The 23,382-nt window shown below is 45.0% G+C and overlaps 1 protein-coding gene across 1 annotated transcript in view; it reads right to left on the reverse strand.

Annotated features, from left to right (window-relative positions):
* Window positions 1-23,382, reverse strand: part of LOC138967643 (uncharacterized) — a 40,987-nt gene extending 17,605 nt beyond the window's left edge. Inside the window, exons 1-9 of the mRNA XM_070340249.1 lie at window positions 23,120-23,382; window positions 9,055-9,270; window positions 8,308-8,568; window positions 5,842-5,992; window positions 5,219-5,388; window positions 2,636-2,778; window positions 1,893-2,040; window positions 1,308-1,411; window positions 738-963 (exon numbers count right to left, since the gene is read on the reverse strand). Coding sequence (XP_070196350.1) covers window positions 738-963; window positions 1,308-1,411; window positions 1,893-2,040; window positions 2,636-2,778; window positions 5,219-5,388; window positions 5,842-5,992; window positions 8,308-8,568; window positions 9,055-9,175 — 1,324 coding nt within the window. The 5' untranslated portion in view covers window positions 9,176-9,270; window positions 23,120-23,382. The remainder of the gene's footprint in view (window positions 1-737; window positions 964-1,307; window positions 1,412-1,892; window positions 2,041-2,635; window positions 2,779-5,218; window positions 5,389-5,841; window positions 5,993-8,307; window positions 8,569-9,054; window positions 9,271-23,119) is intronic.

Here is a 23,382-nt window from a genome sequence, read left to right on the forward strand (position 1 = left end):
TTTATTTTGTTCGTATTGTATCTCATTTCTTAATCAGAAACTGTGTATGCAAGCAATGTGTCCGGCCTTAATTTCCAGGTGAATGCTGACAAATATATCTCATATATTTAACGCCCCCCCTCCCACCCTGAATCGTTCGCCGTTAAAGACATACGATATCGATTTTTTTTATCACGGTTTGAACCTTTAACATATCAGCAGTAACAAATTAATCGTTAGGTCACCGCCGGGCTGAGCATATATCGGTATTGTACATCTGGTCTGGGTGGCCGAGTGGTAACGCACTTGCGCTCGGAAGCGAGAGGTTGCGAGTTCGACCCTGGGTCAGAGCGTTAGCAATTTTCTCCCCCCCTTTCCTAACCTAGGTGGTGGGTTCAGGTGCTAGTCTTTCGGATGAGGCGAAAAACCGAGGTCCCTTCGTGTACACTACATTGGGGTATGCACGTTAAAGATCCCACGATTGACAAAAGGGTCTTTCCTGGCAAAATTGTATAGGCATAGATAAAAATGTCCATCAAATACCCGTGTGACTTGGAATAAAGGCCGTGAAAGGTGAATGCTCGCCCTAATAGGCTTGAGGTTTGCTGGTCGATGTGAATGCGTGATATATTGTGTAAAAAAATTCCATGTCACACGGTATTAATTAATAGTTATTGTAAAGCGCATTGAGCATATATATGATTATGCGCTATATAGCAAATGTCCATTATTATTATTATTATTATCATTAGTCTTACCTTCACTCCATCGCGGCACGTGCAGCACAGCACCAGGCGAGGGCCCCACAGCGGTGTGTGCGTGCAGCGTGACGTCAAAGTTACCGCCACACGGCACAGAGTCCAGCTTCACGGTGCGGGGGTCGCGAGTGGTGCCTGACTGGGTGAACGTCAGGTTTTTCTCATCACCGTGGACTGTGGCCGTGTAGTTCACGATCTCTCCGTTCTTGTCCTCCTCTGGTATGACCTAGTACACAAAATCACCAACAAAACCAGGTGTGTATCTGTCGTGTTGAGGAAGAAAGCCATCATCAAAACACGTCCTTTCACATTCCTGTGTCATTTATCAAGGTGAGTTCGTTTTTTTTACTTTTCTGCTCTCTCTCTCTGTCTCTGTCTCTCTCTCTGTCTCTCTCTCTCTCTCTCTCTCTCTCTCTCTCTCTCTCTCTCTCTCTCGATCATTTCATATGGAAGGTAAGAAGCAAGACCCAATCACACGTCTCTGCTACAATTAATACACGTTCGTGTAGATGAACTTAGGCTACTATCAGAACAGCGGCTTCCTTGCATTCGAATGTTCACACAACCCACCTGGTAATAGATGAAGGCTGTTGCGTTATTGGCACTTTTGTCTGAACCCGGAGAACAGTCCAGGTAAAACCCGCCAGGTGTCACTACTGGGGCTGTTGAAGGGACTGCAGGACAAAGAAAGAAAGTGGCAACAAGAGCAATATCCATTACAATATGGCGTGCAATACCCACAACAGAACTGTGTACTTTAGCCATTACGGTTGGAAAAAAAAGTGTTCATATCCTAAATAAAATGATTATAATAAAACTAAAACACTGAACTAATGAATACACAATGATTCACAGCACATCATAGTCTACTTTTAAGTTTACTTTTTCTAGTTCTACCAGTCACTGCTGAAAGTAAAAAAATGGCAGCAAAACGCCTTAAAATACGTAGTCAGCCTTTCTCAGTTTAGCAACCGAACAACAGTAACGAATAAAATCATGAACACGACTGCGATAAAAAAAAAAAAACACTTTAAAAATACCAACCCAGTCAGTTTAGGAACATTAACGCCAACGTTTTCCAGGACAGTACAGGCAGGTGTAAAGAAAAGGAAAACAAATAATACAGAAATGGTACTAATCAAGGCACACACATACCATCTTCCGGCATTCTTCCCAGATTGAACTGCACGGGTTCGCTCAGGTAACCCCTGTGGGCTTCATACTTGCAACGAACATCAAACGTGTAGCTGTAGGCGGGGTGAAGGCCGCTGATCACAAAGGACTTTTCACTTGTCTTGGAAGTCTGTTCGCCACCGACAGAAAAAAGAGGAGAAAAACCAAGTCTCGTCAAGCGTTATCAAGTCATTATGATCGACCCTGAAAAACTGGATTAGTCATCTTCGAGACAACGTAAACACACACACACACACACACACACACACACACACACACACACACACACACACACACACACACCATAAAGAAACTGGACACTGTATTGTAAGCCGAAATCGTGTCCCGAGAAGGACTGTGTCTTTAACAACTCGATCATCACAACATAACTGTGAGCTGCAGTATCGTCACGTGACCAGCTGTCTTTAACAACTCATCACAACATAACTGTGAGCTGTAGTATCGCCCGTCACGTGACCCGCTGTCTTTAACAACTCATCACAACATAACTGTGAGCTGTAGTATCGTCACGTGACCAGCTATCTTTAACAACTCATCACAAGGTCTGTAAGCGTCAGATTTGTCATGTGAGCAGCGAAAGCGCAATAATGTCAAACTGTGACAGTATTGCTGCAAATTAGCATCTTGCCTATTTATCGTTATCACGAGCTTGTCCAGTATAGTTGCCAAACTGATGACCTAAAGTATTGTATTGATGTTGTTACCGTGTTGTAGTTTCCCTCGTCCCCCAGTGGTGCGTGGTAGGTGATGGTGTAGAATGACTTATACAGCACTGTAGTCACGTCCACTCTGACAGAGGTGCTGTTTAGTGCCGTCACGTGTACTGAACTCACGGGAAGCGGTTTCACTGAAAGCAAACACCAAATAAACTGACGTGTAAACAATATCTGTTGTATTGCGTCACTCATTAAAAGAGAGAGAAAGAGAGAAAGAGAGATGGATGGATGTTTTATTGTTCTAATCAATGAGTTGATTTTGACAATTTTCAGACAAATGAAATTGGTGCATAAAACGAAATTAATAAGGGTGTGATACATTGGGCTTTAAACATAGCCTACACATGCAAATAAGTGAGGCAAAATAAAGAAAGAGCCTGCCAAATGTTGAGACATAATCATGAAAACATAGCTTGGAAAGATAATATAACTTAAGCAAACATTGTCAAACGACACCAAGACACATACACAGCTATACACGTACAGACACGGACACGGACACGGACACACACACAGATACACACACACACACACGCACACACACACACACACACACACACACACACACATACAGATACACACGTGTGTGGGCACACACACAGCAAATTATATGCAAATATACACATCTGAAGCAATCATTAAATGCATACAACAAATGCATGAAACTATTACAGCAGGTATCATATGCTTGATAGCAAAAGCATACACACAAACACATACACACGCGCGCGCACGCACGCACGCACGCACGTAATTACATAAACATACATACATACACGCACGCACGCACGCACGCACACACACACACACACACACACACACACACACACACACACACACACACACACACACCAATTAACGCACACATTTTCCGAGATGACCTGCATAATAAGAAGAGGTTGTAACATGCCAGGGAGTTCACGTTTACGGCACCTTCAAGTCAATCTCTTGTTTTGCTTCTTACCTTCCATATGAAATGATCGAGAGAGAGAGAGAGAGAGAGAGAGAGAGAGAGAGAGACAGACAGACAGACAGACAGACAGACAGAGAGAGAGACAGACAGACAGATAGACAGAGACAGAGAGAGACAGAGATCAAATCAAATCAAATCAAATTTTATTTTCTATCAAATCAAATCAAATTTTATGGTTTTATGGGTTGTGGCATAAGCAATATAAACGAGCTTCTTTTCAACCAGCCTTCGCCCAGAGAGGGACTACTCTAATCTTATATACATATATATACAAACGTAAAACAATTACAAAGGATAAGCATAAAAGTAAATTAATAAAAAATAAAAATACAGAAAAACTATTCACAGGACTATATACACGTTGCAGGCTATACACACATTCTTGCGTTATGATCAAAATTGGGAAATTGCCAGAACATGTTTAATAAAACAATGATGCTGTTTGGACAGATATGATCAATATGAAAATAATCAGAACGAAGTCTTCCATCACTGTGACTTTTCGTAATTTGACATTAAATGTAATGAGAGGTGTATTTTGAAAGTATTGAGACTCTATGGGGCCTCGAACTGATTCCGGGAGAGAATTCCACAAAACGCTGCCAGAATAAGCTAAACTTGATTTAAAGAGATCTATCCGTGGAATGGGGACATTGAATTTTCGGTTTGGTTTGGCTTTAAATTTTGTAATAAAAGCACGTGGTGCATGGCCGGAAAGGATTTTGTGAAGGAGCACGCCTTTATTTGATTTAAATATTTCTTTTAAGGGCAAAATCTTATAATCGTCGAAAACGAGACTGAATTGTTTTAATAGAATTGATTTCAATGCTCGTCTGTGTAGACTATACAGTGGTTTTAAAATATTTGCACTGGCAGAGTCCCAGATGGTCGAACAATAATCCGTGATGGTTTGCATGAATGCATTATAAAATAATAACCTTGAGTGTGGATCAAGAAAGTGTTTTATTCTGTTCAACAGATATATTTTCCTCGACATGGTTTTACACAACGACCTAACATGATGGGCCCAAGATAAATTATTATCGATATTTACTCCCAAAACTTTGTGATCTTCTACTTCCGCTATTGCGTCGTTGCCAATTAATAAGGAATGAGGGTTATTCTTGATGTTTTGTCTTTTTTGCCTTGTTGTAATTAACATGTATTTGGTCTTTTTGGGGTGAAGACTCATGTGGTTAGATAGAGAGCAAAAGAGAGGGAGAAAGAGAGAAAGACACAGAGAGACAGAGACAAACAGAGAGAGAGAGAGAGCAAAAAATGTGAAATGCGTATAGATCATGTCGTTTATTCATTGCGCAAAAATAACAATGCAATGTTTGTAATCATGATTTAAATTAATTGATTAATTGGGTGAATTTAGTCTTTTCCAAATAAACTGTACTGAGACCTTTGGAGTCAAGAAAAGTGTGACTGCCCATCTGTCAGATCCTCTGTTTAAACACGTTTTTAATTGTGGAGTTTATATGTGGCCGAACATTTGAATCATACACCACAGGTAATATCTCATTCCGGATGTAAAGAAAATGGTATGTTCATGCCCATGTCACTGCCAGCAACAAGAGCAACACCAAGCTTACCATGGTGCCTGATCTTAACACCAGGGAACTCTGTGGACACGGTGTCGGTGCGTCTAACGTTGGTCATGTTGACTCTGACATACACTGTCGCCCATTCGTTGGTGATGCCAGGAATCTCACATGAGGCACTGTTTAGATTTCCATTGTAGCATTCCTTACAGTTACCCTCACTTGAAACGCGAAAAAAGATGAAAATGTTATCAACGAACAAAGCAAAGAATAATCAACTCTGCATTTATCTCACAACCATTTCAGTAAGGATCAGCATTATGCTGAATTTATACTTATTTGTGTTGTGACTCTTCAAAACTTCAGATATGCAGACAACAGTAGATTCTAAAAATATCAGGTACAGAATAGATAGCCTGGATTTATAACTCCTACCAGAGACGCTGGCGATGGCATACACCAGCCTTATTAACATTTGGCAAGTGACCTGATTGCCAAGGCAACAAAACATCTAAAACAAATGTTCATGTTATCATCATTGGCATTATAGTTTTGTGCTCTCAACATAAAAACAAACAACACCATTCAAAAACCTCCGCCTAACGCTGCATTTAACTTCCGTAACAAGAAGATTAACAGAAGCAAACATGAAACTATTAATGTTTACAACCTACCTTGATGGATTTGAGCACCATTCTCCTGTCACGTTTATCAGGCTTTCTGAATGAGCGATCTTGTAGGGCGTGTTGTTAAAACCCCAATTGATGAACAGGTTGACTTCATTCAACCACACCATCTTCAGATCTGTCGCATTTTGAGGAGCATCTGAAACAATTTCATTAATAATGTCCCGGGTTTAATACCATCAGCGTGAAGAAAATAATGTACAATATTCGATGTCGCTGTGCACTGGGAGTAACAATGTTACTCCGAGTACACCTGTTGTACGAGAAAAGGACTCCCAAAGGAACGAAAAATTACTCCCTCCACGAAATAGGTACTCCTCAGATTTTTACTTCCAGTACTTTCTTTTTGTTCGACGTACAAAAAAAGTACTCCCTGTACGAACAATTTACTCCACGATTATTTTACTGTCAGAATAAGTTACTTCTCATGTTGTTCATGGAATAAATGAACAATTGTTAAACTTGTTTAAGTGTTTGTTTATTTGCTTGACCTGTTCCTTCTCAACTCAAGATCGGTTTATTGTTTGTTTGTTTGTTTGTTTATTTGTTTGTTTGTTTGCTTGCTTGCTTGTTTGTTTGATAAGGTCGTGACAACGCCGACTGAACAGTTTAGAAAAACCAGATCATCAAGTCTGTGGATGTCACCTCGGAAAATGTGTAACTGTATGAAAAAGTTTCATGAAGATCTGCCAAGTAGTTTTTCGGAAATTGTCCGAAACACACACACACACACACACACACACACACACACGCACGCACGCACACACGCACGCACACACGCACGCACGTACCACGCACACACTTGCGCAAAAACATTTGCACACGCACACTCGCACATATAGACACACACACACACACAGACAGACACACATACACGCACGCACGCACGCACGCACACACGCACACACACACACACACACACACACACACACACACACACACACACACACACACACATGCTTTCTCTCTCACACACGTCACAACCCCCGTCTGAATTTCTAAACCTAGTTGAAAATGTTCAGTCAAAACTTGAATAACTACTGTGTTCGAGCTTCATTTATGAGGAATCAAATTTAGGCGCTGATTTCTGTTTATTCCATGACCTGCTTCCTGATCTCTGTTAGCTGATGTTAGCTGATGTTAGCTGATGTTAGCTAAATAATACATTGACAGCTTGTTACACAAACATTCTCAAATCATACAAGAATTCTTTTTTCATCAAGACAAGATCAGTACAATTCGAAGTTTTGAAAGTTTGAAAAAAGAAAAGCCCGTGAACGCCTGTCACACAAAACGTGTTTCGCGAGCAGACGATGGTTCTGCATAGCGCCAGTTTCTTTCATTTGTCAACCGCCACCGCTCAGTTCGTGTGACTCGCAGCCGTTTGTTGCGTTTTAGATTCAGAGGTACACAATAACGTGTTATTGAAGATAAGCTTACAGCAGGTCGCATTGAAATCACAAACTGACGACTAAATTGTGAAAAAAAGGAAACTGGATCACACGGGTTCACGATGGCTCAGGGGTAAGATAAACCACGCACACATAAATTCTTTGAAAATTGCTCGCTCTTTACGGAGGGCACCTAGGATGTTCTTAAGCGGTGAGTGTTTAAATGAAAGGGTGTTTGTACTGTGCGTAAAAGCCTGACAGTGTCTGTGATGGTTTACAGGAGGCTGACTGTGCCTTTTAATGACTTGAGAAAAATCAACAACGACTAGTCCAAATCAATACAGAATATCGTCAGCGGTGACGAAACCTGGGTTTATAAGTTCCACCCAGAAACCAAACAACTGTCTTGTATGTGGGTGTTTCCAGGTGACCCACCCCCTGGCAACTTGAAATCACAAGAAGCACTGAAAAACTAAGGGTGGCATCTTGCGTCGCCAGGTCAGTCAGGACATTAAGATACTTGGACCCCTGCGGACATGCTTACAGTCTGACTGTCATGGCCACCACTGACTGCCCAAAGTGTTCGATGCTTGGCAACAACACTGTCCAAACACGGCGAGGGCTCATGCTTCAACCTGACAACGCACCTGTGCATACTGCCTTTGCGACAAGATAGTTCTTGGCTTCAAATGGATTACTGTTGTTGGCGCATCCACCCTATCATCTTGTCCTGTCCACATGCTAGTTCAGCCTGTTTTTTGAATTTAAGAAAAAAACGCGGAAACACGGTTTGAGAGCCCAGAAGGCTCTGTCCGAGCCCTCACGAGGGCCCTAAAAGGTATAATCAATATCACGCGGTCCCAGGCCCGAATGAGCTCGATTGAGAGAATGGCCAGTTGAGTGTCGGCTGGGGGAGGGTTAGTATACAAAATGGTCCAATTGGACTGCTGGTATGTGTTTCCGTTTCTCAGATTTTAAATAATAATGGAACAGCCTACACCCACACCCACACACACACATATATATTATATATACACACACACAACCTTAAGTCTATACTTACAATCAGTGTATATGGTGTCGTTAGCCACTAGACCATCACCGTCCGCACACGATAAAGTCGTTTCTTCAAAATCATCATCTGTGACGGGCTTGTCCAACAGGGCATGTGTTGTGTTTATCTGTGTCACGTATTCCTGGCTGTAGTTTCGGTTTCCTTGTTGAAAGTACACTTCACCAGTGAAGTCGGAAAACTTGATGCAGTGAACTTTGAGATTCTCTCCAACATAGTACATGCTGTTGTAACTTGCATTTTTCTCGATCCCTGAAAACATAAAAGTCCCCAAAACAATTATAGGACATTTACGACACTTACTGTGTTCGGCCGAAATTAAACAACAGCAACAACAACATCAACAACAAATACCAACAACCAACCAACCCAACAAACTAACAAAATAACCCCCAACCTAATTATATCAACCAAGAAGAAGCCAGCCCGCCCCCCTCCCCCTAATTACCCGGTAAATGCATATTTTTTTCTAAGCGTGTGAGACCCAAAATGCCCATTTCAAATGCTAAATTTCAACACATACACACACACTTCACACACACACTGGTACGCGCACACACACACACACACACACACACACACACACACACACATACACACACACATACACACACACACATAGTACACACACCGACGCACACACACACACACACACACACACACACACACACACACACACACACACACACACACACACACACACACAACATTACAGTAATGAGGTCTAGAGAGACTTACTGCCTTTTGGCTCAAACCACAAGCCCCCGACATGAAGCGCCTGGCACAGGACGACCGTGAGAAGCAGGTATGAAGACAGGTGTCCACACACACTGAAGTGCTGACCTCTCACACCGAACATTGTGCAGGGCAACCTGCTGACTCTGCCCCTTACGCGCTCACATCAGCATCTGACCGTCTTCACAGGAACTCCAATGTGTCAGGGTACGGTGCGTCCTGTGACAAACATCCAAATCAAACAAAGGTAAACATCCGTCATAATTATGGCAAGCCTGCCTATCGCTGACACGATCACACCATAAAGTCATACGACTGCCATAAAAATGCCGCAGTCAGTGGAAGGCCGCCTCAAACTATGGAGTAGAGCTCTCCTACTCATATGGACCACCTCCTGTTCTGAGAACAAAACGATACAAGAGCACTCAGAAACAACTTTAGTCCGCCAGTTACTCTCTGTGGATAACTTGCACATATTCAAAGAGTCGGGGACACACACACAACAAAACCGTTAGGCTTTTATCTTTCTACCTTGATCGATTGATGATGGTGGTGATGATGGTGGTGTTACACGACACTTGAGATTGCCACAAGTTCTCAAATGTCGTATAGTTGTGTTCTTTTATTCTACGTCGCCCGTCTTCGCAGCAACAGAAAACAACTCGTCAAATTGAGTTCGAGGATTTATTCAGCATTCAATACATACAACTGCACAACGTAGCAGAACTCAAATAGAAACTTTTTTAACATTCAAATCGCGCTGGTATATATAGTAAATACTCAATCTCGAGAATATTCCAGACCGAACACGATACAACTACATTATACGAGCCGTGCATGGACTAAACTAGCGACATTCTCTCTGACGTACATCAAAAGCGCCGACACACTTAATCCGAACGAACGCCACGAACTCACGACTAAAACAGCATGGTAAACAACTTGTTTTGACAGGACTAGAAAGTTCACCTGCATTCTCGTCCAAGCATAAATATTGTGTTTACAAAATATAATATCGGTACTTTCCCACAAAGTACAAATAAGTCAACTACATGCAACACACAAAACTGAACCAAAGCTCAGCAACGGTAGCGTTTCCTAACATTACCCCCAACACCAGAAGAAATTTACCTAATTTCTTTCAATCATTGAAACGCTACCTGTACACATATTATGTATATGTTAGGCGCGTTTGATCGATCTGCGCGATCGCGCGATCGCGCTGCGCGTTTGGTGGATTGATCAAACGCGCACACATCGATCGATGTGTGCGCGTTAGATCGATGCAAAGAATACAAGAATCGTTATTCAAAACGCGCAGCTCTTATACTTGCGCATTTGGACGATCTGTCACAAACTAGTCCCTACCACACACACACATCGCACGCCGGAAGTGAAAAGTTTCAAGTACAGGAATGTTCCGAAATATACCCCAACAACGTTTTTGATTACAATTCAGCTCCTTTTTTGTTGTTTTTGATTACTGCTGAGCTCTATTCACATAGGTCAAGTTAGTTTTATTGCTTCATTCTCTCTTGATTGCTTCATTCTCTCTTCATTCGTTTAACTGATACATGATGGAGAGGTTTAGGCACACACTGCAAGTGGAGGCAGATACATCAGCCATGTGTCCCAAATCAAGCTTGATGTCAAGCGAAAAGTTCAACTTGATACGGTTGTGAACCACCTAAGAGAACCCCATACTAATTGGGTGGAACCCCATTTTCGACATTGGGTGAATAAGAAGAAATTTTCCTTGATAAACATTCCGGCCCAGATTGGGATTATACGATGTGTTAGTTGTCCCCAAACCATCAAAGCCAGGTACGAAGAACTACATTATGTTTGGGCAAAGATTTTTGTTCTCGATTGACTTGTTTCAATTTCTAGCGATCTTTCAAATTTTGAAGATTATTTGTTGTACTTGTTTGTTGTCAGGCCTCTCAATCTTTCAAACACAGTCTCTCTCTCTCTCTCTCTCTCTCTCTCTCTCTCTCTCTCTCTCTCTCTCTCTCTCTCTCTCTCTCTCTCTCTCTCTCTCTCTCTCTTAGTCTCTCAGTCTCTCTCTCTCTCTCTCTTAGTCTCTCAGTCTCTCTCTCTCTCACTCTCTCTATCGCTCTCTCTTCTCTCTCTCTCTCTTGTTGTCAGTTAGACACTTATAGCTAGGCCTACTTCCGGTCATAACTTCCGGTCATTGCCAGCAGACGTGTGTGTGCGTAGTATGGTGATTTGTGAGACGGATCGTCCAAATGCGCAAGTATATTAGAGCTGCGCGTTTTACCGATTCTTGTATTCTTTGTATCGATCAAACGCGCGCACATCGATCGATGTGTGCGCGTTTCATCAATCCACCAAACGCGCAGCGCGATCGCGCGATAGCGCAGATCGATCAAACGCGCCTAACATATACATAACAGATTGAAATCCAGGTATGTACATTAGTCTGTTGGAGAATGAACACAGTTTTACTCACATACTCGGCTGAGAAAATCTGCTCCAACATTGTCTGAACCTTTGATCGATTCCACTCGCATATCAAAGTTCTGCAAGTACATCACCCACCTCATGATACGATTATTCACAAACTTCGCAGAGTTCAGGTAGGTGAGGGGTTTGTGATCAGTCTGAAGCACGAATTTCACCCCTTGGAGGTAGAGTTCAAATTTCTTGATTCCCCACACAATGGCTAAACACTCTTTCTCCATGGTCGAGTAGTTCTTCTCGGCTCCTGACAGCTTCTTGCTGGCATAGCTGACCGGAAACGGTTTACCTCCATGCTCTTGCATCAGCATGGCGCCGATCCCTTCGTCCGATGCGTCTGTACGCAAGATGAACTCTTTGGCAGTATCAGGAAGGCGTAGCACCGGGTCTCGTGACATCAGGTCGCGCACGGTCTGGTATGCCTTCTCCTGAGCTGATCCCCAGAGTATTCGGTTGGGGCATCCTTTTCGGGTCATGTCTGACAAAGGCGCCGTTATGGCGGCGAAGTTTGGAATGAACTCTCTGTAGTACCCAGCCAATCCAAGGAAGGATCGCACCTGCTTCTTGGTTTCAGGACGTGGCGCATTGAGGATCTTGGTGACGTTTTCCAACAAAAGCCCCTTTTGACCTTCCTTCAGTGTATGACCTATGAAGTCAACGTTGTCGGTCCCCAAAATGCACTTGCTGGGTCTCACGGTCAGATTAGCTTTTGTCAGGCGGGAAAACAATTCCCTCAAAGTCTCCAGATGCTCCTCAAAGGTCTCCGTGTGGACTAGCAGATCATCCCAGTAGTACACAACATTCTTCATTCCTTTGAGCATTTTTCGCATTCCCCTCTTCAGGGTAGCACCACTGTTCACCATGCCAAAAGGCATCCGCAGGCACTCATACGTTCCGTCTGGAGTTGCAAAGGCGGTTTTTGGTATGTCCTCTTCGCGCACAGGAATCTGCCAATATCCCTTGCTGAGATCGATCTTTGAGAAGATCTTACTGCCAGTCAACCGTCGGAACAGATCAGCCGCCGTCGGCATTGGTTCAGGGTCAAACACGGTGATCTTATTCACTTTCCTGAAGTCAATGCATACCCTGTTTGTACCGTCTTTCTTCTTGACAACAACAACGGGAGATGAGTAAGGGGATGATGACTCACGGATGACCCCCATCTTCAACATGCTATCGATGTCCTTCTTCAAGGATTCCCGAGCCTGAAACGGGATAGGGTATGGTTTTGAGCGAACAGGAACGTCAGATGTGAGGTGGACTTCATGTTCGACCAAGGACATAGAGCCTGGAACATCAGAGAACCTATGGGTGAAGTCGCCCATAAAATCATGCAGCTCCTTCTGCTGATCTTCTGTCAGGTCAGGTCCTAACTTGACGTCATCCACTCCCTCTTTCTTGTGGAGGTCTCCCAACTCCAGTAGTTCCTCGCCGTCGAACTCGTCTAGTTCGGCTGGTTCTTCCACACTTGCTGCGACCTGTACTGCTTCCGGAGGTCTCTCCACATACAGTTTCAGGAGGTTAGCGTGGTAGATCTTGGACTTCTTGCCGACATTCACCTTGTAGTCGTTGATCCCTACCACGGCCTCAACCTCGTATGGGCCTTTCCACTGCATCAGTAGTTTGTTGTGATCAGTGGGAAGCAGTATCAGCACTTTGTTACCTGGTGTAAACTTCCTGTTTACGGCTTTGCGGTCGTAGTAGTGCTTTCCGCTATCCTGAGACTTTCTCAAGTTTTCTCTCGCAATCTCGAGAGTCTCCTCCAGTTTCTCTCGCAACTCGAACACGTACTGGTAACTGTTCTTCACTTCAGGTGTGTCCACATCTTTCGTCCACAATTCCTTTAGTATTTGCATCGGGCCTCTCACGGTCCGCCCGTACATCAGCTCGAACGGGGAGAATCCAGTGGACTCTTGTGGCACCTCCCTGTATGCAAATAGCAAGGCATTGATGTAGCGATGCCACTGCCTTGGCTGCTCACTGCATAGTTTCTTCAGCGTGGACTTCAGCGTCGCATTGAATTTTTCGACTAGCCCATTGCACATCGGGTGATAGGGTGTCGTAGTCAAGTGACGAATGCTCAGCAGCCTGTTGACCTCTTCCATGCATTCAGAGACAAACTGTGTCCCCAGGTCTGTGAGGATCTCTTCAGGAACCCCAATTCTGCTGCAAATGTCCACAAGTGCCTCGGCAACAGTCTCGGTGTCAATTTTCTTCAGAGGCACGGCTTCTGGGTACCTGGTTGCATAGTCTACCAGGGTCAGTACCCAACGATGACGGTTTGATCTTGCCGATGAGGTCAATGGCCACCCTCTTGAAAGGTCGGTCGATCAAAGGCATCTTCTGCAACGGCACTTTCGGGACCCTTCCTCGAGGTATGGTTTTCTGGCAAATATCGCACGATCGGCAGAATCGAGTCACATCTGCATGCAGTCCTGGCCAGTAAAACGCAGCCTGGATTCTGTCCGATGTCTTCTTGACCCCCAGGTGACCTCCCATAATAGAGTCGTGGGCCACCTCCATCACCTGGCGCCTAAGCGGTTGAGGCACCAGAACTTGACGTAATGGCTTCCCACCGTTGACTCTCGCGTGCTGGAACACTCTGTACAGGATCTTGGCCTTCACTTCAAATTGCACAGTGCCTTCGCCCTTAGTCATCTCCTTGACAGGACGACTCCTGTACTTTGTTAAGGTCGAATCAGCTTCCTGTAGCTGAATCAGCCGATCCCTGTCCACGACAGCAGTTGCAGAACTGTTGGTGACCCTGAGTGGCGTAGTTGTTTTGTCCTTCTTCGCCTGGGCTCTGGTCGTCACAGCGCTTACAACCTGCGGCTGGTCGCGGCGATGCACAGTTGCTCTGTCATCTCGTAACAGTTCGCTGATATCTTCATTCGCGAATGGCAGTGGGTCTTCCTCCTCAACAGCAGGCTGAGCTGCGCCCATTCTCCATTCGACATCAGGGTCATCAGGACGTCTCGCACCCCCAATGTTCCCAATTAATAGATCGTACAAGGGCTTCTTCAGGCAGACGGCCTCAACTTCTCCGGTGAAGTATGGAGTATCTATCTGGATCTTTGCCACTGGTGCCCTCACGCATTTGCTGTCAGCCATGAGCGTCCACTTGAAGTCACCAGTGAACTTCTCTGTTGGCACCAGATCCTCTTTGACAATGACTCCATTGCAGCCCGAATCTCTGAGAACAGTCACTTCCTGCTTCTCAACAAATCCCTTCGACACGGGCATGTTCGACACTGACACAGCTGCGCTGGCGACGACAGAGATTGACTTGCCATTAGCGAGTAGAAGCTGGCCATCAGATAGACATTCTTCCACGTCCGATGGTGTATCCACTTGCTCGGCAGCCCTTGGTAGTATGACGCTGCTCGCACATACTTGTTGGTTCGAGCCACTCGTTTGCCTCTTGTTGTCGTAATATCTCCGTCGATGTTCTTGCGCTTTGTCATTGACATGTCCGTTATTTTTCTTTTGGGGACAGTTGGCGACTCGGTGACCCTTGGCATTGCAATGGAAACACGTTATGTTCTGCCCTTCATTGGATGATGGTGCGGACTCAGTTTGTCCCTTGGCAGGTTGGTTTCCCTGGTTCCCGCTCTTCTGGAAAGGTTTCGATGACTTTGACGTCCCCAGGGTCCTTCCATGAGCAATGAGATAACGCTCAGCAGCATCAGTAATGTCCTTCAAACCCCGCAGTTTTTGCTCTTCCAAGCGGGTCGCCAGGTCCTTCGGGCAGGCATTAAGGAACTGCTCCTTCACGATCAAGTCCCGCAGACTCTCGTATGACTGCTCTTCACCTGATAACTCCACCCACTTCTGCAGGTATGACGACAGGCGCTCCACAAACTGGCTCGGTGTCTCTCCAGACAATGGCTGGCATTCGCGGAAGCGTTGACGGTAGCCCCTTTCAGTGAAGTTGTAGCAACGCAACAGAGCTTCCTTCAGTACATCATAGTCTCTGGCGTCATCATTTGAAAGTCTAGTGTAGACCTCAAGTGCTGCCCCAGTCAAATGTGCGCTGAGTTGAATCGCCCAGTCGTCGCGCTGCCATCTAGCACTCTCGGCGAACCTCTCGAATCTTGCAAGGTAGCAGTCGATCTGGTCCTTCCCGTCAGCGAATGCTGGAAGTTTCGGTGCCCTGTGTAGCATTTGCTGCTGGTTATCTCTTTGGCGTGGTGCCGCTTGCTCATTTTGAACACGCACCATTTCTGTCTGAAGCTCTAAGCGCTTCGTCTCCATTTCTATCTGGAGCTCTACGCGTTTCAGCTCCATTTGCCTTTCTTCACGCTGTGCTTCTCTTTCTTCCCGCTGCGCTTGTCTTTCTTCACGCTCACGCTGCGCTTGTCTTTCTTTTTCTTCTCGCTCACGCTGCGCTTGTCTTTCTTCACGCTCACGCTGCGCTTGTCTTTCTTCACGCTGCGCTTGTCTTTCTTCACGCTGCGCTTGCAGTCGTGTCTGGGACTCGACGAACTCCGTCAGCTGCTTGCCTTTCAGTCCCAGTTCAACTCCTTTTGCCCAGAACTCAGCCATTCTGGTCTTTTCCGGTGCGTTCGTCTGTATTATTTCACAGCCACGAACGTAGACGAATGTAGTCTTCTAAAAGAACACAGTCTCTACTGCACCTCCGATGCTTCTCTCGTCGCTGTTCACCTTCGTAGACGCAGGCTGCCACCCTCCTCGTCTAACGTGACGGCGCACTCTGCTCACGATACGTACACGACGTACCTCAGTCGTATTTCGTAGTATTAATGCACTAGCTCCGCGACGAAGTCCGTCTCGTCCAAACGGCAGCTAACCTCTGTAATCCCGATACACTCCGGCGTCGCTCACCGTACCGAGCTGCGGCGATTACCAAACTCTTCACCAGTCACACCGAATCCACGGTTCCGTAGTCTCAATACTGATCCCTCAGGATACACCCGATTGATGGCTACCTCCTGTGACTGTCTTGACGCTAGTCCTTGTTGCTGGAAAACCCTTGGCGTTAAACGTAGATCCTTGGCTTGGCCCCCAATTGTTACACGACACTTGAGATTGCCACAAGTTCTCAAATGTCGTATAGTTGTGTTCTTTTATTCTACGTCGCCCGTCTTCGCAGCAACAGAAAACAACTCGTCAAATTGAGTTCGAGGATTTATTCAGCATTCAATACATACAACTGCACAACGTAGCAGAACTCAAATAGAAACTTTTTTAACATTCAAATCGCGCTGGCATATATAGTAAATACTCAATCTCGAGAATATTCCAGACCGAACACGATACAACTACATTATACGAGCCGTGCATGGACTAAACTAGCGACATTCTCTCTGACGTACATCAAAAGCGCCGACACACTTAATCCGAACGAACGCCACGAACTCACGACTAAAACAGCATGGTAAACAACTTGTTTTGACAGGACTAGAAAGTTCACCTGCATTCTCGTCCAAGCATAAATATTGTGTTTACAAAATATAATATCGGTACTTTCCCACAAAGTACAAATAAGTCAACTACATGCAACACACAAAACTGAACCAAAGCTCAGCAACGGTAGCGTTTCCTAACAGGTGGTGGTGGCGGTGGTGGTGATGACAATGATTACGACGACGACTGACGACGACGACGACGATGATGATGGAAAATAGCTAAATTTCAAAGTATGAATGTTTTTCCCATTAGTATTATGGACCACCTTCCACAAGTAGAAGAAACGAACAGAAAAAGACGCGTTGCAGTCATTAATGAAGAGGGTTCCCCAGATTAACCTATCACGACCATAATGCACCGGCAAAGAATTGTGTGATTGTCGACTCACTGGCAAAGAATTGTGTGATTGTCGACTCACTGGCAAAGAATTGTGTGATTGTCGACTCACTGGCAAAGAATTGTGTGATTGTCGACTCACTGGCAAAGAATTGCGTGATTGTCGACTCACTGGTAAAGAATTGTGTGATTGTCGACTCACTGGCAAAGCATTGTGTGATTGTCGACTCACTGGCAAAGAATTGTGTGATTGTCGACTCACTGGTAAAGAATTGTGTGATTGTCGACTCACTGGCAAAAAATTGTGTGATTGTCGACTCACTGGTAAAGCACTGGCTTTTCGTACAGGGGGTTTCCACACACACCCACACTAAACACACACGACACACGTTACACACTCGCTGTCACACACACACACACACACACACACGACACACGACACACGACACACGTCACACACTCAGTCACACGCTGTCACACGCACACACACACACACACACACACACACACACACACACACACACACACACACACGACACACGTTACACACTCAGTCACACGCTGTCACACACACACACACACACACGACACACGTCACACACTCAGTCACACGCTGTCACACGCACACACACACACACACCGACACACGTCACACACTCAGTCACACGCTGTCACACGCACAACCCCTCAGGGTGATGACAACGCCCACAGGAACTAAACACACTTCACAACAAGGAAACATTTCAACTTTTCACTACCGAATCAAATGATGAAATAAAACCCATTTAACATAACACTCTCGCGCCCTACAGAAGGAAGACAGCCTGGCCTCACAACAATACACTTGCATCCCGCGTATCCTCGGAAACCGGTGCACAACACACGTCCCGATGATTTGAATCATATCCACATTCCCGGAAGATATAAAGTCCAAACGAAGCACATAATTATGTGACCCTCCACCACGAAATGAGTCGCATGTCACCTCGTTCGGTTCTGCGCTAGGCTTGATATAAGTCCGGGGAGTTTCTGGTAACAGTGTGAGGGTCACCTTAGTCACAGGCTTTTCTAAAACGGTTTTCACCACTGGATAGAGCATAAAAAACTCTTTAGGAAAATGTACAAATAAGAAAATCATGCAAAGGTGACATGCGACTCATTCCGTGGTGGAGGGTCACATATTTCCTCTGGCGAAGTTTCACATCGGCCTCTATTCCTTCTCGTTCGCAGCATGCACTCAAACCTGAACCCTATTTCTGGCTAAAGGCATACATCTAATTCAGATTAGAATTAATCTGAATAGCATGCATCGCGTTATTTTGAAATATAGTGGATTTTAACATCGAGGGGAAATCGAAACGAGGGTCGTGGTGTATGTGCGTGTGTGTGTGCGTGTGTGTGTCTGTGTGTGTGTGTAGAGCGATTCAGACTAAACTACTGGACCGATCTTTATGAAATTTGACATCAGAGTTCCTGGGTATGAAATCCCCATACGTTTTTTTCATTTTTTTGATAAATGTCTTTAATGACGTCATATCCGGCTTTTCGTGAAAGTTGAGGCGGCACTGTCACGCCCTCATTTTTCAATCAAATTAGATTTGAACCTCCACCGCTCCCCCAACCCCCACCCCTCCTTACACACACACACACACACACACACACACATACATACACACACACACACACACACACACACACACACACACACACACACACACACACACACACACACACACAAGGATGGAAAAAAGCCGTTTAGAGTCTGCGGGGAAAAAAACAGAGTCCGTCGGGTTAACCTAGACAAACTTTTTTGCTATCTACATGGCCTGCACACTGATAAACGATCTGCCAACCCCACCCCTGGGGGTGGTCATCCTTACGGACTCAAAATCCTCGTTGCAAGCACTTGCACATGGCACCAAGAACAGAGGAGAGATGCAAACTGAAATTCATTTCTTAGCCCACCAAATTATGACAAAAGGAACAGACTTTTCCCTCATGTGGCTGCCATCCCACACAGGAATCCGGGGAAATGAAATGGCGGACAGAGCAGCAAAAGCAGCGGCTATGTCAACCATGCCAGTGACAGACATTCGGCTCTCCTGCCAGGAAGCCAAACTGCTGCTAGCCAAGCTAAAAAGAGAGGAAAGAGAGCAGACACTGTCACAAACATGTGAAGAGAGAGGATGGATACACCTCCCCTACAATAGGAAAGGGCACCACCTCCCACTCCCCCCGAGACCCATGAGCCTGTTGCGTCGCTTGCGCACGGTCAGCAGCCGCATCTACTGGGACAAGGTAGTCTGTCAGTGTGGCAAGACTGGACACCTCACACACGTGTTTGAAGGTTGTGACACTCTCAAGGTCTCAAGGAAGAGATGTCTAGTCTCATCCGCTACAGAAGGGAGAATGCTCTCAGTCTGGGAGACTTTCTCCGCCCACACCCATCACTCGGAGAGAAACCGATGATGGTCTTGGTCACCAATTTGTTCACCTCAACTGTTGCGAGCTGGTTCTAGTGTGCTTGCAGCAGACCCAGCACAGCACAGATCCACTTCTGGAATCTTAAGCTAAATGTGTCCCAAGACACACATTTTGTAGTCCTGGCATCCTGAAAGGTAGAGGCCCCAACCTACAGGTTTGCTACCATACCAAAAACGCCTCCAGACACGGGAACTTGGGAGCAGAGGCAACAGCTCCGCTTGAACCTCAGAAACCAAATGTGCCTCCAGACACACAGATCCCTTAGACGGCCGAGGCTGTGGCCTCTAAGGTTCTCTTGTACCAAACCGCCTCCTGACTCTGCATCAGATTGCTTGCGCTAGCATCTGCTTACATAGACCCACATTAAGTCACCACCGAGTGGTAGACACAGACGACATTTGGTAGCACTGACTGCCAGCTTCACGGTAATGCGTACCCATAGCGCGGCTCTGCATGGGTGGGAATGTTCTGAGCAAAACACTATGTGTTACTCCATACCCCCCGCCCTCCATGGAACTTCTTGACCCCAACAAATTGGGGGGGGGGGGAGTTTGCCCAGTCGGTAGAGGCGCTGGCTTTAAAACCGGTTGTTACTGTCCGCGTGGGTTCAACCCCCAAGTTCGGCGCGGGATGTGTGTCCCAGAGTCAACTTTGTGCAGACTCTCCTCGGTGTCCGAACACCCCCGTGTGCACGCATGCGCACGATAGAGATCCCAGGGTCACAGCGAAAGCCTCAGGCCTTGGAAACACGAATACATGCATGCAAAAATATGAAGCCCGGGTGTCCGTTCGGCCAACAGCCAAAAAAGTAACCATTTCAGCACTGACCCAAGACGACCCAACCAGGTCCCAAGCCCATTTCAGGTCTCCTCTAGCAGCCGGCAGCCAGCTGTCTACATCCCCCCCCCCCCCCTCCCCCGCATTTTTATTTTTTATTTTCATACAAAGCCGGGTTTTCCCGTGTAACATGCCCCTAATGGCTTTGCCGTGAGGGCGTAAAACTTTCATTTCACAGTTCACAAATGAATCAAATGAAAGAATGAAATCGATTATTAGATGCCACAAGACCTTATGTCGAAATACAAACGCCAGTTATGGGATGATATGTCATTTTGGAGAAAACAGAGACGATTTTCTACAGAAACTAGCCTCGCCTTTGCCGATTTTCGTGGGGCCCACCGCAGCCAATTGCTTTCGTTGTGGTCGGCGCTCATAACGAGGGGTTTGCTATGGCTGCGAGTCTTGTGGTCAAAGCAGCACCGTTCTTAAGAGGCGCATGCCTGATAGAACGTTAAAGCTAGTTAAAAAAATAAATAAATAAAAAAAAAAGCCTTTCCCTCGCTCAAACTATATAGTCATATTATATATCGATACAAAGCTAAAGACTTTATCTTCACAATTCAGAAGACCAACTTCATGTATATGAATAAGATTAAAAGTTACAAGCGAGATCGGCAAAACACTGTCAGTCCGGAAATTTCCGTTCGTAGCGATCAGTGCTGAGTGTCTCTCAAAATCGTAATCACTTTCAGAACATCACAATCCCAATTCACGATGTCTTTGAGTAAAGTGTAAAAAACCCGAAAAAAACACCCAACCAAACACACAAAAAACAAAAACAAACAGAAAATCCACATTTGTGGCTTTGGTTGTGTGATAGTCTAACTGAAATGACTATTCCAACTTGGACCCAAATTCCAACCTTGCGCACGGCCGATTCTAGAATGGACCAGCAACAAGGGTTTCATTCTAGAATGGCACCCCTGTACTTGCGCAGGGTTAGAATTCCAACCTGGACCCGGTCCATTCTAGAATGAAACCGGATTCTAAGTTCGCGCAGAACACATGCAACGCATAGTCCAGTCACCCATGGCCATTTTATTTTTTTAATTTTTTTTTTATTTATATACGAGGATTTATATCGCGCACGTATCTCACCACACAAGGCGACTCAAGGCGCATGTTACCTATTAATGCCGTGTGAGATGGAATTTTTTACACAATATATCACGCATTCACATCGGCCAGTAGATCGACTGCCTTTAGGCGCTACATCCACCTTTCACGGCCTATTATTCCAGGTCACACGGGTATTTTGGTGGACGTTTTTATCTACGCCTATACAATTTTGCCAGGAAAGACCCGTTTGTCAATCGTGGGATCTTTAACGTGCATACCCCAATGTAGTGTACACAAAGGGACCTCGGTTTATCGTCTCATCCGAAAGACTAGCACTTGAACCCACCACCTAGGTTAGGAAAGGGGGGAGAAAATTGCTAACGCCCTGACCCAGGGTCGAACTCGCAACCTCTCGCTTCCGAGCGCAAGTGCGTTACCACTCGGCCACCCAGACCATTGTCAGGGTGAAACGCATAGTCAAGTCACCCATGGTCATTGTCAGGGTGCAACGCATAGTCCAGTCACCCATGGCCATTTTTTTTCAATCACAAATGAGACAGTGACAAAAGGTCAGGTGTCATGTCTACTGTCCCGAATGACACACGATTGCTGACATTTCACCATTGCCAAAAGAATAAACAAATAAGAAATAGGTAGAAAATGAATGTGAAAACTGACTTTGATTGTTGATCAGTATTTTCTATACCACTAACAAATAATCTACTTACACATAGCTGTTTGGCAAATGTATGTTGCATGGGACACACTGACATGAAAGTGGAAGATGTTTTTCCCTCTAGAGAAACTACATATCAAGTTACACTTTTTGTGCTCTTCCATTCCAGTTGGCAATCAATTGTTAACGCATGTTATTAGAAAAAATAGAACGAAAACAGATTAGATAGAATGAAAAATGTACTGGTGATGTCATTTGGGACATACTGACATGAAAACGTCACCTTTTGTCATTGTCTCAAATATAATGTGGGTCACCTCGCTCCTGTTTCGTAAATGAGAATGAGCGCACAGAAGAGAGGACGCAGCTAAATGGTTGTTACATTGTCAAGGTTCCCTTGTTTTCCCTTGTTTTCCAGTCTTTCCTTGTTCAAAGCGAACAACTTGCTCAACGCGTACCAAACAAGAACGCCAACAACTTGCTCAACGCGTACCAAACAAGAACGCCAACAACTTGCTCAACGCGTACCAAACAAGAAAGCCAACAACTTGCTCAACGCGTACCAAACAAGAAAGCCAACAACTTGCTCAACGCGTACCAAACAAGAAAGCCAACAAATTGCCGCTCAACGTACAACAACAGTAATATACAATAAATACGCTTCTAAACTAGAAAGTAAGAAGACACCAATTATCAAAGACTACTAAATAAAAATGAGAAAAGATGATAGGCAGCAAAATATCTATTCAGATAGAGGCTTACCGTACAACTGCGTTATATCACGTGTTGTTATTTGTAGCGCAGGGTCCAACACAACATTTCCTTTCGACCAAATTTTCCTTCATGGCCTTTATCCGAAGCACAATGTTCATCTGTTCACACACACACACATGAACGTACAAAGCATCCTGTGAATAAACGTGCTATGTCACCATGTTATCACGCCCCAACAAAATGAATTAGTCATGTTTCTCTTTTGAGTTGATCATCTTCAAACTTTGAAGTTTGTTCAATGACTTCAAGCG

The sequence above is a fragment of the Littorina saxatilis genome, linkage group LG5 (genome assembly GCF_037325665.1).
Source record: "Littorina saxatilis isolate snail1 linkage group LG5, US_GU_Lsax_2.0, whole genome shotgun sequence".
In the NCBI taxonomy this organism is placed as follows: Eukaryota; Metazoa; Mollusca; class Gastropoda; order Littorinimorpha; family Littorinidae; genus Littorina; species Littorina saxatilis.